General features: G+C 40.2%; 1 protein-coding gene across 2 annotated transcripts in view; it reads right to left on the bottom strand.

Annotated features, from left to right (window-relative positions):
* Positions 1 to 9,667, bottom strand: part of LOC141996448 (uncharacterized) — a 32,547-nt gene extending 22,880 nt beyond the window's left edge. For both annotated transcript variants that reach the window (XM_074968463.1, XM_074968454.1), the window contains exons 1-2: positions 8,693 to 9,667; positions 3,611 to 3,778 (exon numbers count right to left, since the gene is read on the bottom strand). In XM_074968463.1, coding sequence (XP_074824564.1) covers positions 3,611 to 3,778; positions 8,693 to 9,619 — 1,095 coding nt within the window. In that variant the 5' untranslated portion in view covers positions 9,620 to 9,667. The remainder of the gene's footprint in view (positions 1 to 3,610; positions 3,779 to 8,692) is intronic.
* Between the last annotated feature and the right edge of the window lie 8,476 nt (positions 9,668 to 18,143).

Below are 18,143 nucleotides of genomic sequence, written 5' to 3'. Positions count from 1 at the left end.
CAAGACAGGAGACCACAAACTGATGGCCTTCAACTGCCCAAAAAGTGCACTTTGGCCCTGATTTGCATCATAGTAGTCAATGGGAGTCTTCCCAGTGACGTCAACGGGAGTCGAAAGAAGCCACTATTGGTCACTAATTTGCCTACTGGTATCCTTGCTAAAAGACCTTTATTTGTGAGGTGAAGCGGGTGTGTGCAATGTATCCTTCCCATGGAAACACAGCTCATGGTAAAAGACTGGTTTTCTCCATTTTAAATCTATTTATTGTTAACTTAGTTTTTTATAACATTTGTCTTTTTATGTTTTTCTTTTGAAGTTCTCAGGACTCTTTGGGTCCCTCTTTTCTGCTGTTACCCAGCAGCAGTTTCTGATTCAAATGCCTCCTTCAACTCACCACATCATTTCACAAAAATGAAACTGGAGATATTGAAGAATTCCTAATTTTGTAATTTTTCTTTTTTATGACAGAGTTGACCGCGACCAGTGGGCCACAACCTGCTGGCAACCAGGCATCTGAACTCCAGGAGTAGGCAACAACTTAACACTGCCCTCCAATCCAGGCCTTTCTTCACCCCCATCCAGATGCTGCATTGCTCCTCAGCCCCCTCAACTGTCTGTTTTGAGCACAGACGGGGAAGAGGATAAGGAGAGAGTTTTTTTTTTTTTAATTTTTTTAGCTTATTAAGCATGATGGATGTAGGGTTTTTTAAAATGTCTTTGTGCTGGTGAGATCTCAGTGGGGCACAACTCGGAACTGGTGTAATAAGTTGCTGACCACATCCAAAGGGCCCAACTAGACAATTAGAACATGACTTTGGACAATCAGTCTCCCCAGCCAGAGTGAGTGAGTAACGACTTGGGGGTTTAATGTTCAGTGTCTGTGGATCAACCTGAGGTGCAACTGGGATTTTCTGTCTGAATGCACCCCCTGGTAGTAGGTGCACACTGCTCATAGGTTATGGGGGATGCTGTAGTAGTAGAGGTTTTTTGTTTAACCGAGGATTGAAAGCTTCTCTCTCTTTTCAAAGGACTTATGTGGGACATTCCATGCTCAAGTTGCATTCATTTGCAGTGACTGAACGAATCAGGTAACTGAAAGTTCAAAGGGTCCATTCTAGTAACTTTTGCATGCCGGTCTTCCATCTGCATGTGCAATTGTTAAACTTGTGTGTGCAATTACACACCCTGCTTGTTAGGAAAAAAATCATAATATCGAATCAAATTTGCCCACTGAACATGTAGCATCCAGTGGAAAGCTATCAAACTAAAGTATATGCAATGCAACAGTACCAAATCTAAAATTAACTGCCCTGCTATTGAGACAAAAATGGTTTTATTTTCAATTGTACAAATATATAACCCCTCCCATATACACATGGACACATCCTTGAGTTTTGCAACCCTCTGTTTACTCGTGACTATTCTGGGGGTAGCAAAGTGGAGAGAAAGGACTAGTAACAACAAATCTCCAATTATATTATTATTGTTTTTTGGATATCTTCAAAAGAGGAACAAGGGAACAAATATCTGGAATCATCAGTAGTTTATAAAGATTTGTTCCCAACTCTTACAATTTCTAAGGTAATATTAGGTTCTACCCAGACATAATATTAAATATAGTTGAACTGTACTGGTCACAAAAGACCGAGTCAAAGGATTATGTGGGTAACAAAGAATTGCATGTGCAATATCAATACGTTTATTTCATATCTTTCGCATGTTGAAAGGGATCCTGACCACAGATAATTATCTGCACGTATTCAGAGGTTTCACTTCTATGCAATATTGGCAGGTGACTCTAATTTCCCTGACATTTAGCAGCAGAAGTGTAAAGTGCAGCAAGATCAGGACACTGCATCAACTAGCGTTACTGGTATCAAACTAAAGAAATATGCCCTCTGTTCTACTTGTCTCTCTCATTTTTTAAAGTGCTGTTTATTTAAAAAAAAAAAATATATATATATATATATCTCAATCATCCAATATTTTCTTCTTTGACAGGGTTACTGTGCTAGTAGGTGGAGGGAAAAGCAGTAGAGGTGATATATATTGATTTTTAGGAAGACAGCTGACACAGTCCCACATGACTTTCTCATAGGCAAACTAGGGAAATTCAGTCTAGATTAAATTACTATAAGGATGGATGCACAACTAGTTCAAAGACCATACTCAAAGTTATCAATGGCTCACTCTCAAACTGGGAGGGTGAATGTAGTGGGGATCTCATAGGGGTCAGGCCTGGGTCTGGTCCTATTCAATATTTTCAATATTGGATAATGCAGTGGAAAGTATGCTTATAAAATTTGCTGATGACACCAACCATGGGAGGAATTGCAAGCACTTTGGAGGATAAGATTAGCATTCAAAATGACTTTGATAAATTAGAGAATTGGTATGAAATCAACTAGATGAAATTCAATGAAGTGCAATGTACTTCATTTAGGAAGGAAAAATCAAATGTACAAGTGCAAAATGGAGAGAAACTGGCTAGGTGGTAGTACTGCTGAAAAAGTTCTGGGGTAATAGTGGATCACAAACTGAATGAGAGTCCACAATGTGATGCAGTTGCGAAAAAGGCTGATATCATTCTGAGGTGTAGTAACAGGACAGTCGTGTGTAAGACACAGGAGGTAATTGTCCTGCTCTACTCAGCACTGGTGAGGCCTCTGTTGGAGTAGTGTGTGCAGTTCTAGGTGCCACACTTAAGGAAAGATGTTGACAAATAGGAGAGAGTTTAGCCCCGGTCTACACTGGGTGGGGGGGGGTTGGAGGGGGAAGATCGATCTAAGTTACGCAACTTCAGCTATGTGAATAACGTAGCTGAAGTCGACATACTTAGACCTACTCACTGAGGTGAGTCGACTGCTGGCACTCCCCCATTGACTCTGCCTGCACCTCTCGCGGCGGTGGAGTACTGGAGTCAATGGGAGAGCACTCAGGGGTCGATTTATCGTGTCTAGACTAGATGCGATAAATCGACCCCCGCTGGATCGATCGCTACCTGCCAATCCAGCGGGTAGTATAGACATACCCTTAGAGGAGAGCAACAAAAATGAAAACAGTTTTAGAAAACATGATGAGTAAAGGTTTAAAAAAAAAAAGAGGGCATATTTAGTCTTGAGAAAAGAAGACTGAGGGGGATCTGATAAGTCTTCAGCTATATTAAGGGCTCTTTGAAAAGGACTGTGATCAATTGTTCTCCATGTCTACTGAAGGTAGGAAAAGAAGTAATGATCTTAATCTGCAGCAAGAGAGATTTAGGTTAGACATTAGGGAAAACTTTCTAACTATGAGGGTAGTTAGCTCTGGAATAGGCTTCCAAGGGGGGATTGTGGAATCCCCATCACTGGAGGTTTATAAGAACAGGTTGGACAAACACCTGTCATCGGCGGTCTAGGTTTAGTTTCTCCTGCTTCAGCACAGGGAGCTGGACTCATTGACTTTTTGAGGTCCCTTCCCGCCCTACATTTCTCCAATTCAGTGATTCTAAAACAAACCTTGCATGAACACATTCTCTTTTCAGGACTTCACAGCTATTTTTACCAGAATGAGGCATCACACACTTGAGATACAGAAAAGTCACAGTAAAAAATGAGTAAAATCCTTTTACCTCCTTTTTGAAGCTTTCATTTTCTGCAGAAAGCAGGCCCCGTTTCTCCAACTGCTGCTCGTTTTCAATCTGCACTTTCTTCATGAGCTGATTAATTTCCTCTGCTCTCTCAACCAGGGATTGCAGCAGATGCACGGATATATCCTGAGATTCTTCTGTCTCTGTTGCCTAGTATTTAAAGTATAACAAAGGGTATTCTAGTTATTAACAGTCTGCTGTTAGCAGAAAAGTGAGAGCTCTAAAGCAGCTGAGACCACAGATACAATGAACGAGTTCACATATTAAATTATATATTAAAAATATACCATGTAGCTGAAATAGAAGAACCATTTACCATTAGACCCAGTTAAATATGGTATTTTAAATGTCAGGCAAACAATTCTTAGCTTGTTACCTCTATAATATATACATCATAATTTTTGGATGGTTATGTATTTGAATGAACACCTAAACCAGAAGTATAATTTCAGAATGTTTATATCCCTATGATATGGCTTACATTTTCTTTTTAAGTCACCTACATCTGTGTAGGGTAAACTTTTAAAGTTGAATAAGCAGTTACACAAGCAGAGAGCCATTAAAATTAGATCTCATCAAAGACTAAATATAAATATTGATAAAAGAATCAATAGATAGAAGTGGGATCTTGGAGCAACACAGTGCATTCAAGATGAGAAAAGGAACTGGTCGAATGAAATTTCTGCAGTCATTTAAGTTTTGTTGAGCCAAAAATGTCCCTGAAGGTAATGACTGTTAAGCAGATCAAATTATAAATGTATTTTTCTGGCAGATAATCAGCATTCAGGGTATGTAAATACTGTATGCTGCAAAAACATCTTCTAGGCATCAGCATATAATCACACAAATATCATACCACGTCAGACTCTCAGTAGCAAGTGGAATGATTTATCTGGTTTTTACACACACAAGGCTTATTTTAGACAAGCTGCCATCAAGAAGGTCCCTTTCTTTTATTGTTTTGTGCACAAAGGCTGTATTTCAGGTTTTTTGTTTTAAATCCCTGTCCCAACTTAACAGCTGTTTCTTTCATTTTACCTTCATTGTCTTAGTTAGTCACTCTGTGCTCATGCATCCCAAATTCAGCATCCCCAAAGCTCCTTGTGCGAGGGCATTACCTTCCATTTACATCCATGTCACCCTTTGTGTTAGGCTTTAAACAATACAGAGCACAAGAGATGAGGCTCCAGCCAGCAAGACTGCTGGAGCAGCTGCAGTTATGGCCTGCCATTCAAAATGTCAGTCAATACCAGGGGGATCAGAGGGACTGAACACTTGCTTCGTAGCAAAATCTGATCAGCTCAGAACATCACTTCAATGTACAGAGAAGGGGCAGGACTCATTAAACTGTGAAAGCCACTTTTAATTTTGGCCAGCTCCAACATTTATAATCCTAACTTGTGTACTATCCAGCTATTTAAAAGGGCACCGTGCAGGGTGATTGTCAGCCTACAGCAAAGGAGAATTTCTGCCCACACTGTTTGGGATGATAGCAAATCCAGCCTATTGTGAAAGGTTCAGTATTGTCTGAAACAGCAACATTTGGTGCTTGGCAAATTTACTCTATTAATATACAATATGTCTCTTGGTTGTATGTGCTCTCCACTGGTTTTCTTTTGAGTTAACTGTACACAGGTAATTACAATAACTGCATTAATCAACAGCCCTAATTGAAAGTGATGGCAGGTATTGTAATTACCTGTGTACAGTTAACTCACACGATTAACTTAAAAATTAATCACGATTTAAAAAATTATTGAGATTAATCACAGTGTTAATCACATTCTTTAACAATAGAATACCAATTGAAATTTATTAAATATTTTTGGATGTTTTTCTACATTTTCAAATATATGGATTTAAATTACAACACAGAATATACAATGTACACTGCTCACTTTATAGTTTTTATTACAAATATTTGTATTGTAAAAATGATAAACAAAAGAAACAGTATTTTTCAGTTCACCTCATACAAGTACTGTAGTGCAGTCTCTTTATTGTGAAAGTGCAAATTCTAAATGTAGATTTTTTTTTGTTACATAACTGCACTCAAAAACAAAACAATGCAAAACTTTAGAGCCTACAAGTCCACTCAGTTCTACTTCTTGTTCAGCCACTCACTAAGACAAACAAGTTTCTTTATATTTACAGGAAATAATGCTGCCCTCTTCTTACTTACAATGTCACCACAAAGTGAGAACAGGAGTTCGCACGAGACTTTTGTAGACAGCATTGCTAGGTATTTATGTGCCAGATATGCTAAACATTCATATGCCCCTTCATGCTTTGGTCACCATTCCAGAGGACATGCTTCCATATTAATGATGCTTGTTTAAAATAAATAAATAAAGTGTTAATTAAATTTGTGACTGAACTCCTTGGGGGAGAATTGTATGTCTCCTGCTCTGTTTTACCCTCATTCTGCCATATATTTCATGTTATAGCAGTCTTGGATGATGAATCAGCACATGTTGCTCATTTTAAGAACCCTTTTGCTGCAGATTTGACAAAACGCAAAGAAGGTACCAATGTGAGATTTCTAAAGATAGCTACAGCACTCGACCCAAGGTTGAAGAATCTGAAGTGCCTTCCAAAATCTGAGAGGGATGAGGTGGGGAGCATGACTTTTCAGAAGTCTTAAAAGTGCAACACTCCGATGCGGAAGCTACAGAACCCGAACTACCAAAAAAGAAAATCAACCTTCTGATGGTGGCATCTGACTCAGATGATGAAAATGAACATGTGTTGGTCCACACTGCTTTGGATTGTTATCGAGCAGAGCCCGTCATCAACGTGGATGCATGTCCTCTGGAATGGTGGTTGAAGCATGAAGGGACATATGAATCTTTAGCGCATCTGGCACGTAAATATCTTGCAACGCTGGCTACAATTGTGCCATGAGAACACCTGTTCTCACTTTGTAGTGACATTGTGAACAAACAGCGGTCAGCATTATCTCCTGCAAATGTAAACAAATTTGTTTGTCTGAGCGATTGGCTAAACAAGAAATAGGACTGAGTAGATTTGAAGGCTCTAAAGTTTTACATTTTTATTTTTGAATGCAGTTTTTTTTACATAATTCTACATTTGTAAGTTCAACTTTCATGATAAAGAGATGGCACTACAGTACTAGTATTAGGTGAATTTAAAAATACTATTTTTGTTTTTTACAGCGCAAATATTTGTAATAAAAAATAAATGTAGTGAGCACTGTACACTTTGTATTCTGTGTTGTAATTGAAATCAATATATTTGAAAATGTAGAAAACACCCAAAAACGTTTAATGTATTAGATTATTGTTTAACAGTGCAATTAATCACGATTAATTTTTTTAATCACTTGACAGCCTTACTCTCAATAAGTCTTTATTAGTAACTTGAAATTTAGGGGCCTGATTCTCACGTACACTGAGGCTTGAAGTAGCCTTGAATGTAAATAAAGCACATCTGAAGACCCCTTTGCACTGCCAGACTAATGTAAAGGTATCTTAGTGTAAATGAGAAAATCAGGCCCCGCATTTCTTTTCCACTGTTGCCTCTTTTTGTTTAGTAAACTATCTTTCTCCTGCCAGAGTGAAGCTGAAGGTAACTCTTTTTGTTCCTTTGTTCATGTACTAATAACTATAACGAAGCTGGCTGTCAATGGTATTGTACCCCTTGACAACAGTATTGTTTTAAAATCTACCAGTTACCATGTGCTAACGTAAGCATTGCTAAAAATAGTCAAGTAAAAAATAGACTGACGTTGCTTTGTTTTGGTACGATCAGCGTCGGTTTAATTTTCTCCCTGAGCCCAGCTTTGCACCGGCAGTGGATGATGAGGCCGGCAGTAGGACATGGCAGATTAGAAGCACTGATTCCTACTTTGATCTCCGAACAAGACGACATGCTGCAGTGCTCCTTAACCCCAAGTGCAGCCCTGAACTGCTTTTATAAAGCAGCTCCTCCTTCCTTATGCCCATCAACACCCACACAATAAACCCACTCCACATGTAGCCCTAAACAAGAGTATCTGCAATTTTTACCCCATGTAGCATCTATTAACTCCAAAGAAAATTCTGCAGCCTTACCTGACCCCAGCAATACGATGAGTAGCTACTATAAAGCTGCTTTCCCCTCTCCTGTTCCCCCTCGTTCTAAGTGTGTTGAGTATTGCTCCCACATCTGTCCTTGTGCCTCTCCTATCCTTGGCTTTCCCTGCACACTCCCCACCTCCATCCTCCTTCACTTCTGGTGTGGGAGACAGCAGGGCTCTTTGTAAAGACCCATTCTCTCTTTCGAGCCCTCCTGCTGTGTGCTTTAGAAATGGAGATGAACAGAAGCTGTTTTTTCCCTTCCCTTTTGTTTTTAATGAGTGGATTTTCTCAACTTAAGAGGATATATGTATGCATTTAAATTAAAAAAAAAAACAAATAAGAAAAAAACAAACACCCATTTCAGCTAGTTAGGCAGAGGCAGCAGGGGGAGGTGATAGCAAGATTTATATATGGTTCCATTACTTTAAAATGTTTATGTGAATTTAGGGCTGACAAATGGCAGTGCTGGAGTCTCAGGTTCTTTGTCTATTCCTGTGAGAGGGAACAGCACAGAATGCAACTGTCCCCGTGAATTTGGTCCAGGCTGTTTGGGTGAGATCACCTTTCACCCTACCACTAGGTACAAGAGGTTAGTTCAATTCTTGGCCTCTTAGCTGTGACAGCCAACCAATGCCAGTTGTTACTGGCTTCTTGAGCTCCCCTGTGCACAAGGAGCGGGGACCACAGAGGCCACGGAATAGTCAAGTGAAAAAACATTCAATCATTGGGTGGGGTTTTCAAGTGTCATCAAAGCAGTTAGGGGCTCAACTCCCACTGAAACTCAATAGGAGCTCTTCACTTAACTCCTTGAGATGATTTTGGAAATTCCACCCACTAGCAACGTGATCTGAATTTTAACAGTAAAGCATTATATTCCACTTCCAGTCCCCCAAACCATGAAAACCCTAGTTTGTTTTCTATGTTCCTGTATTCAGTAGAAAACACACTGCTTCTCAGCACTCTCACATACATAGATGCTTTTTACCTTATGAGTGTCAGACACTCTGTCTGCAGCTGATGATGTGCCACTGCCATATGCGCTCTTTGACAATGGTGCAATCACCTTAGTCCCATGGATAAAGCCAGGACTTTCCTGACTCTTTCTGGCAAAGGATCCATTACAGGAGCATTGCGATGCTGCTGTTTCTGTCTCTGACAACATCAGCATTTCACGTGAATCAAGCAAATTCTGCGGATTAGCCAAGCTGAGTGCTTGTCCATCTGGCATCCCATCTTCTGGAAGCCCCTCTGACCTTGAGCAGGGTGCAAGCGAACAAGGTGCAGTATCTGGAGAATGTTCTAAGTAGGCAGCTTCACCCTGACTTGCTGGTCCAGTGTGTATCTGGGGGTAAATGTCTCTGGAAGCCATGCTGTGAGTAGCACCTGGACTATTATTATTATTACTAATCAAATGAACAGATATTTTTAAAGCAACTTCATCACCTATTATATCATCCACTACTAAATGAGTAGTATCTGGTGTTGGTTTATGTCTTCCATATGTGCTGCCTTGAGCTATGCTTGAGGAATGTGCCAAAGCACACTCTGATTGGCTAAATCTCAACAGCTTTCTTTCAAGTGGGTCAAAAGGCTCAGAAGAAGCAAGAGACCATACACTGTCAGCTGACCCTCCTAATCTATATCTGGAATATTTTAAGGATTCGTCCTCATTCTCCTTACTGAGGAAAGTCTGCAAACTCCAGCTAGTTATCTGCCCCAGTGGCTCCCTCAGTCTTGGCTCCCTGGCTCCAGCAGCCATGCCAGATTGCTCTTTTTCTTTCAGAGCAGTATCATTTTCCTGGGCGTTTCTGTTCCAGTCTGGAGAAGTCGTCATGTTGTCATCCTGAAGCTGAGCTCCTTCAGCATTCCTTGAGGTTGCATCCGATGCTGCATTTGGCATTATGTTATTCATACTTGTTTAATTCCACGAGGTTTATTATGAACTTGCAGTATCAAAGTGACCAATCAGCAACAACACTCTGCTCAGAATCCTGACAAAAACAAATATAATTTTGTTAAAGTGCTGGAATGTGCCATGGTGCATCTCAGCCATGTCATATTTTCAATATACAAATATAATAGAAATGTGAGGAAAAGCAATGGATGTAGCAGCTAGAGAAAGTGACAGGGAGTCAGAATACTTAGATTTGGTTCCTGCTTTTCTCACTGACCTCTTATTTGACCTTCAGCAAGTCTCACAAGACTTCTGTGCTCCAGTTCGTTAAATGGCTGTAGTCTATAGATATGGGAAATCCCCCACCATTGTATGAGAGAAGACAACTCAGTTGCCATTGGTGAATTTAGCCCTTGACTTGTCTTGAGGTGAAAATCAAGATTTACCAATCCAAAATGAAGCATAAATTGGTGTTTACTTTGAGGCATGACAAATCTTGAGACTCATTGAAAAGAATAAATGCACATTACGTGCCTTTGAAATACTTTCCTTTGAAATCAACACAGACGTAGGGCTGCATTCTGTGAAGTGTTGAGCTTCTTCGAGATGCTGAGATGCGGGAGGAGGGTGATCATTCTCTCTCAGAATCAGGTCCTCATAGTCTTATCACACAACTCTTTTCAGCAGCCATTAGCCAGGATATGAACATATTTACTTCCCTCACAGATAATGTGTTATAGGTATTTTTATGGCCCTCATCGCTATGGTATCTGAACATTTTACAACATTAACAAATATATCCACACAACATTCTTGAGAGGGAGGGAAGGATTATCATTTTACAGAGTGGGAACTGAGGCATGGAAAGATTAAGTAGCTTGAAAAGGATGTATGTGGCAGGCTTGAGAACCGAATCCAGGTGGTTAATCATAAATATTAAGGACCAATCCCCAACTAAATCATCCCAGCCAGGGCTTTGTCAAGCCTGACCTTAAAAACTTCAAAGGAAGGAGATTCTACCACCTCCCTAGGTAACACATTCCAGTGCTTCACCACCCTCCTAGTGAAATTTTTTTTTTCCTAATAGCCAACCTAAACCTCCCCCACTGCAACTTGAGACAATTACTCCTTGTTCTGTCATCTGCTACCACTGAGAACAGTCTAGATCCATCCTCTTTGGAACTCCCTTTCAGGTAGTTGAAAGCAGCTATCAAATCCCCCCTCATTCTTCTCTTCTGCAGACTAAACAATCCCAGTTCCCTCAGCCTCTCCTCATAAGTCATGTGTTCCAGTCCCCTAATCATTTTTGTTGCCCTCCGCTGGACGCTTTCCAATTTTTCCACGTCCTCCTTGCAGTGTGCGGCCCAAAACTGGACACAGTACTCCAGGTGAGGCCTCACCAATGTCAAATAGAGGGGAATGATCACATGCCTTGATCTGCTGGCAATGCTCCTACTTATACAGCCCAAAATACGGTTAGCTCTCTTGGCAACAAGGGCACACTGTTGACTCATATCCAGCTTCTCATCCACTGTAACCCCCTAGGTCCTTTTCTGCAGAACTGCTGCCTAGTCATTCGATCCCTAGTCTGTAGCGGTGCATGGGTTTCTTCCATCCTAAGTGCAGGACTCTGCACTTGTCCTTGTTGAGCCTCATCACATTTCTTTTGGCCCAATCCTCTAATTTGTCTAGGTCTCTCTGTATCCTATCCCTACCTTCCAGTGTATCTACCATTCCTCCCAGTTTAGTGTCATCTGCAAACTTGCTGAGGGTGCAATCCATGCCATCCTCCAGATCATTAATGAAGATATTGAACAAAAACAGCCCTAGGACCGACCCTTGGGGCATACTGCTTGATACCGGCTGCCAACTAGACATGGAGCCATTGATCACCACCCATTGAGCCCGACAACCTAGCCAGCTTTCTATCCACCTTATAGTCCATTCATCCAGCCCATACTTCTTTAGGTTGCTGGCAAGAATACTGTGGGAGACAGTGTCAAAAGCTTTGCTAAAATCAAGGAACAACACGTCCACTGCTTTCCCCTCATCCACAGAGCCACTTATCTCGTCACAGAAGGCAATTAGATCAGTCAGGCATGACTTGCCCTTGGTGAATCCATGCTGACTGTTCCTGATCACTTTCCTCTCCTCTAAGCAGGGCCGGCTCTACAGTTTTTGCTGCCCCAAGCAGTGAAAAAAACTGCCGCCGCGGACGGCAAAAGGAAGAAGCTGCCGCCGCGGCAGGCGGAACAGAGAAGCTGCCGCCAATTTGCCGCGGCGGCCGGCGGAACTGCCGCCCTTTTCTAACTGCCGCCCCATGCACCTGCTTGGAACGCTGGTGCCTGGAGCCGGCCCTGCCTCTAAGTGCTTCAAAATGGTTTCTTTGAGGACCTGCTCCATGATTTTTTCAAGGACTCAGGTGAGGCTGACTGGCCTGTAGTTCCCCAGATCCTCCTCCTTCCCTTTTTTAAAGATGTGCACTACATTAGCCTTTTTCCAGTCATCCGGGACTTCCCCCAATCGCCATAAGTTTTCAAAGATAATGGCCAATGGCTCTGCAATCACATCCGCCAATTCCTTTAGCACTCTTGGATGCAGCGCATCCGGCCCCATGGACTTGTGCTCGTCCAGCTTTTCTAAATAGACCCGAACCACTTCTTTCTCCACAGAGGGCTGGTCACCTCCTCCCCATGCTGTGCTGCCCAGTGCAGTAGTCTGGGAGCTGACCTTGTTCGTGAAGACAGACGCAAAAAAAAGCATTGAGTACTTTAGTTTTTTCCACATCCTCTGTCACTAGGTTGCCTCTCTCATTCAGTAAGGGGCCCACGCTTCCCTTGACGTTCTTCTTGTTGCTAACATACCTGAAGAAACCCTTCTTGTTACTCTTAACGTCTCTTGCTAGCTGCAACTCCAAGTGTGATTTGGCCTTCCTGATTTCACTCCTGCATGCCTGAGCAATAATTTTATACTTCTCCCTGGTCATTTGATAGCAATGCTCACCCTGAGAACAGCTTGCTCCATGAGCATAGTCCCATTGATTTCAATGAGAATATTCAGACTAAGGTACTATTCACCAGTAGCAAGGGTGTCCGAATCTGGCCCTAAATAACTACAGCTTGTAACAGACACACACTTTCTGACATGACCCCCTGATACACAACTCTCCAGAAGGGAATTATCACAAATATTATTAACATAGTCAGAACGACTTCTGGAAAATTGCTATTGAGGATGAACAAGCTGAAAACTTCTGATGTAAGTAGATCTGATATATTTATGAAATAGTGCCGCCTAATGGCTTTATAAAGAAAACAATCATCAAAATACTTCAGTAAAATAGCTTGGATACAAATATTTGAACTTTTAAAATTCGGTTTTAATAAGTTCTGTACTAAAAAACAAAACACCATTCCACTCCTGAGATATTGTGGGCTATACTACAGTCTTGCAATCCAAGAATGAGAAGGCTCTAGAAAAACCATGTAATAGGCAGGCATGGTGCTGCCCATAGAGCAAGGAGAGCACAGCCACTGCACAAGCTCATTAAGTGTTGACATTTGGGCCCCAGTTCAACAAGATACTTAGCGTGTGTGTGTGTATTCTCTTTGACTTCAATGGGACTAGCTGGATGTTTAAAGTTAACCTCTTGCTCACGTGCCTTCCTGAATCAAGACCTTGGAAACCTATCACCTAGCAACAAGAGAATTTAAATTAAGCCTTTGTGATTCACATAGAGTACAAGTACAACTGTTTTATTCTACGTCTCAAAGAAAAATATTTTCTATTCCTTTTTATCTCTGAGTCCAAGACTGGAAGGTGCTGAGTTCCCTCAACTTCAGTGATTTCTATGGGCATTGAGGGGCCTCAGCACTTACTAAGATTGGGCCCTTGATAGTAAGAGAATCCATTGAAGGAAGCAAAACACTGCAGCCAATGCACTCCTTAACAGGGTCGTTCAGTTGCTGTTCAGCTTGTTCTTTATTTTCCATCTTCTCCATGATCTGGTGGTATTTGAACACATATTAGCTGTCATATTAAATGTTTCATATTTGTTGTTTCATATTTCATATAATGTTTCATATTTCATATTCATAAATGTTAAATATTTCAATTTGATACGTTAGTGCAAATTAACATACCATATGAGTATTACAACATTTATTGAGAATTAACTGTTACTGATCTGAGTCTACAGCAATTACTTCTTCATAAACTTTAAAAGCGTATTTTATGTCGGTGCAATAACTTCAGCCTGGCTTGAATGGGCATTTGGGAATCCTACTGTAAATTAAAGCAATTAATGAGAGTTATATAATGGAGAATGAAGACCTATTAGACTGTAACACATAGTTGCCGACTTTACTTGCAAAAGTGGATTTGTCCCATTTGTTCTTGCCAACTGGTCAAGTCAAAGTGGAGTGCAGAGGAGGGCGAGCGAGTGGCCATGCCTGCCCCATATGTGGTGGGGGGTGTGAGAGAGGCAGGGCTCAAGTGAGGGGCAGACATGGCTTGAGTGAGCAGTGATGCCAGCTCCAGCCTCATGGAGGGGGGGCCCAAGCAGGCCTTGGGCAAGTGGCTTGGGCCAGCCCTGTGCGGGGGGATGGAGCCCTCACGCTACCCCTTGCGGTGTCCCATTTTCCCTTTGGGAAATATGGTTGCCCTGCTCTGATTTGATAACTAGTGGTTAGGCCTTTGAGCTCAGTCTCAGGAGATCTGGTTTTCATTCCCAGCTCTTCTAGAGACTTCCTGCATCTCCTTTCTCTCCGTTTTTTGTCTGTCTTGTGTATTCAGATTGTAAACTCTTTGGTAAAGGGCCTGTGTAAACAGTTCCTAGCAATAATAACAGTAACCCCATCTTAATAGCAAAACTTTATGCCAAGGAAAGTTGGATATTATTTTACTTAATAAGCATAACAACACTTTATATAGAACAAAATGGGATGCTGTCAAAGCAGGAGTTAAAGTGCCTTTATTTGCCCCTTCTTCAAATCAGAAAATAATTACCTAGTTAGGTCTTCCAGTAAGGAATCTCTTTTTATTATTATTTTTTTAAGTAGATAAAGAGTGGATCCTCGAAGATTCGTAAGATATTAATTTGTACAATTAAATTCTTCTCTCTGTGGGAAAAAAATGATAAGCTCATGCAATGTAGTAAACAGTTCTCTCATTGGAAAAAAAAGGGAAAGGGGCAAATGACTTGCTTTTCAAAACAAAAAGTGGATAAAAACTCCAAAACTGAAATGAAAGTACAGGAAGACTAAAAGCTGTTGTAGCTGAATTTGAAATTTACTGTAAAACTCTTTATTCCTATAAGCAGTTAATTAAAAAACATTAAAGAATTGTTAGACAAGGCACTCAAGTATCAAGACAATTAGATAATCCTATACCTAGAGAGGAAGTTCCAAGTGTAATTTATTTATGTTCTTGTAATGAAGCTCCTAGAGCAAGTGGTTTTTCTATTGACTTGTGTTTTCCAAAAAAAAAATAGTAATTTTTCATCCAAATGTTTAATGATGGTTTACATTGAGGTTGGCTCCCCAACACTTCAGGATATTCTACCCTATTGCTAATATAGGAAAAATTCTAAGGATAGAGAAAACTGTGGTTTGTGGTGGTCCTATTTCTCTCCTTAAAGATAGTGCTTAGCCTGGAAATAATGACTAGCCTAAATCAGAGATTCATACAACACATTTTTGAATATGTGGATCATTTTCATTTTGGATGCTATAAATACTATTGAGCTAAGAAGCTATCTTTGCAGAAGTTTTCTCCTTATTAAAGTTAATTTTTTTGGCAATATGGCCAAGATTTTTAAGAATGACAAGTGTCTTTGGTTGTCAGTTTTTGGGTACCCAACTTCTGAGGTACCTTGACAGGGTCTGATTTTCAGAAAGGACTATGATTTTACTTTCTGAAAATCACTGGTAACTTTTGAAAATATTGGTTAATGTTTACTGTGTTCAGAAACACTCTTAATGATTGCCATTATATTTGTCTTTTATATTATTTGTCTATGATGGCCTGCATGGCTGTGTGTTTGTTTCAAGCTAACTTCTTGTGTTTGCTGAATGACTGAAACTCATGTAGCTATACTACCATTCTGTGACTTCTATAAAAACAAACAAACAAAATAAAACTAATATTTTCCCATATACTTTTCTATAACTGTCTTTGTGGTATGTTATCCAGTTATCTGATATTTTTAAAGTACTTTTAATAGTAAAAGGGAAACAAAGCGGGGGGGGGGGGCGAAACTACCCGTGAGGGACTTGCTTTTAGTCAAGTCTCATACCTCCCAAGATAAAAAGGAATTAATTCACAAATCCTGCATAGCAATTGCCTTACTTCAACTTGAGTGGGAGGGTTTTGTAATACCTAGTAAGGTACATTCATGCACTCTTATGGTTTTAGCTTAGTACAACATAGAGCTTTCTTACCACGTTCTGAATAATCTCAATTGTTGTGTCACATTTCATATGAGATTTACCAGAAATGCGGGAGGTTTATACTCAAAACTGTTCAGAGACTGACCATTTATTCAACGAAGCTATTTAATCTTTACTCAGAAGAAATGTCCCAATTTCAACAGATGTTGATGAGGCCATCTGGAAGCAGAACTGACTGGGCAAATAAGTAAAGTCTACTTCCTTTTACTGCTCCCAACAGAGCATTAACAAAAATGTTCTTTTAAATAAAAGCATCTGCAGCTATTTATCACAGTTTAACAATGCTACTGCCTATTCAAGTAAAATACTGAAGAGAATTGACTAAGAGCTGTTGTAAAGCAATAGGGAAAACTTAATTATTGGGTTGTTTGGTTCTTGGTGTATTTCTAAATATTGAGCATTCAGGTAAACACCTATTGATGCTAACAATACAAGATATAATGGAAAAAGTGGAGAACACAATAGCGGGAAAGAAAGAGTGAGCAATATAAGGAGGTGGAAGGAGAATGAAAAACTGATACTGAAACCAGCACAGTACAAGATACACTACGATCTAGTCAATTTGCATATTCTTGTATAGATAACCATCCATTTATTTCAAATCAGTCTGTGTATTATTTTATAAATAAGTTACATACAAACACACATTAAAAATACAAAAAATAAATTATCAGTTGTGTCTGCAAACTAACAAAGGAAAAAGAATTGTAGGTGCCAGTTTAAACTAGCCCAAACCACAAGGGGGAAAAAAAAAAGGAATGGTGCTGTGTGTGTGTGTTGTGTTGTGTTTTGCTAAAATAAATTAAAAACAAATTTAAATGCATGTCTGTGTGGTTGCCTGTCTGTGTGTTTATCGGTTTAAAAAGAAGTTAGATACCACTATGGTAAAATTGTGTCAAAATCCCCTGCCTTGAGAACAGGGTGAGAGCTCGTATATACTTAGTTGTATTTGCCTCTACCCATATTTTTACAAAATTATTCTGCTTGCATGGTTTTAATTTTGCCAGCTCTTGACAAGACTGTCAGCCTCAGCTGAGCACTGACAAATTTATTGCTGGAAAACAGTCTCGCTCACCTGTGTGTTAGTATGGTTAAGATGGGTATTGGACTTGTAACCATGTGTTTATACTTTATGAAATGCTTGAAAGCTGCTTCATGTATTCTATTTATAATGTCTGTATCCCATGCTATAAGGTAATACTTAAGTGTTTGCTACATAGCCATAAAATGTTTGTTATGAACTATGTAGCTCACCAAACAAGAATCAACTTTACCTAGTGCAAAATGCTAAATCCCTATGAAAGGCATTACCTCTTGCCCATCAGGAAGGCTATCAAAACTAAATGGGCCATTGTGGGACATTACAATACAAAGACTTTGCTAATTGACCCTGCACATCCATGAGGAGGCTACGTGCAAAGGGGCTTGTCCCATCAGCTTGAATTCTGGAAGAAGGAAATAAAGATAGAGGACAAGAAAAGTTTTGATCTCTTTGCTGTTTACACTCTCACAGGGCTGGATCTACGAAACAGAAGCAGAGATCCCCAGGGTCAATCTGGGTTAGCCTTAAAAGACATTGTGTGCTGACAGACAACTACAACTCTGTCACCTTGTGGAACCATAGACCATAATTCATTTGTGTATATACGTTAGCCTGCTTTAACCTGTAAATAATTCTCTCATTTCTTTTTCCTAGTTAATACATCCTTAATTAGGATGCTATAGGATTGGCTACGAGCATTGTCTTTGGTGTGAGATCTAAGGTACCGACCTGTGGTAAGTAACTGTTCTCTTGGGACTGTGAGCAACTGAATATTTTGTGATTTTATGTGTACAGCAATCAACTATCACTAAGTCCAGCTTGCTTGCGTGGCAAGACAGACTGGAATGCTCAAGGGGACTGTCTGTGACTCCATGGTAAGACTTTCATAGTGCTTTAGGAGGTCCCATTTGATACTGGGTTGGTGAAATCTAATTATAGAACATACAACCAGTTTGGGGCCTCTGTCCTGAGGTTCACACTCACGGTCGTGAACCACTCCAGACAACATGACACACACATCACAAGTGTTTTCTCCATTCATCATTACAGC

The sequence above is a fragment of the Natator depressus genome, chromosome 1 (assembly GCF_965152275.1).
Source record: "Natator depressus isolate rNatDep1 chromosome 1, rNatDep2.hap1, whole genome shotgun sequence".
NCBI classification, from domain to species: Eukaryota; Metazoa; Chordata; order Testudines; family Cheloniidae; genus Natator; species Natator depressus.
The sequence above is the reverse complement of the archived record's forward strand: the minus strand, read 5'-3'. Positions and strand labels throughout refer to the sequence as shown.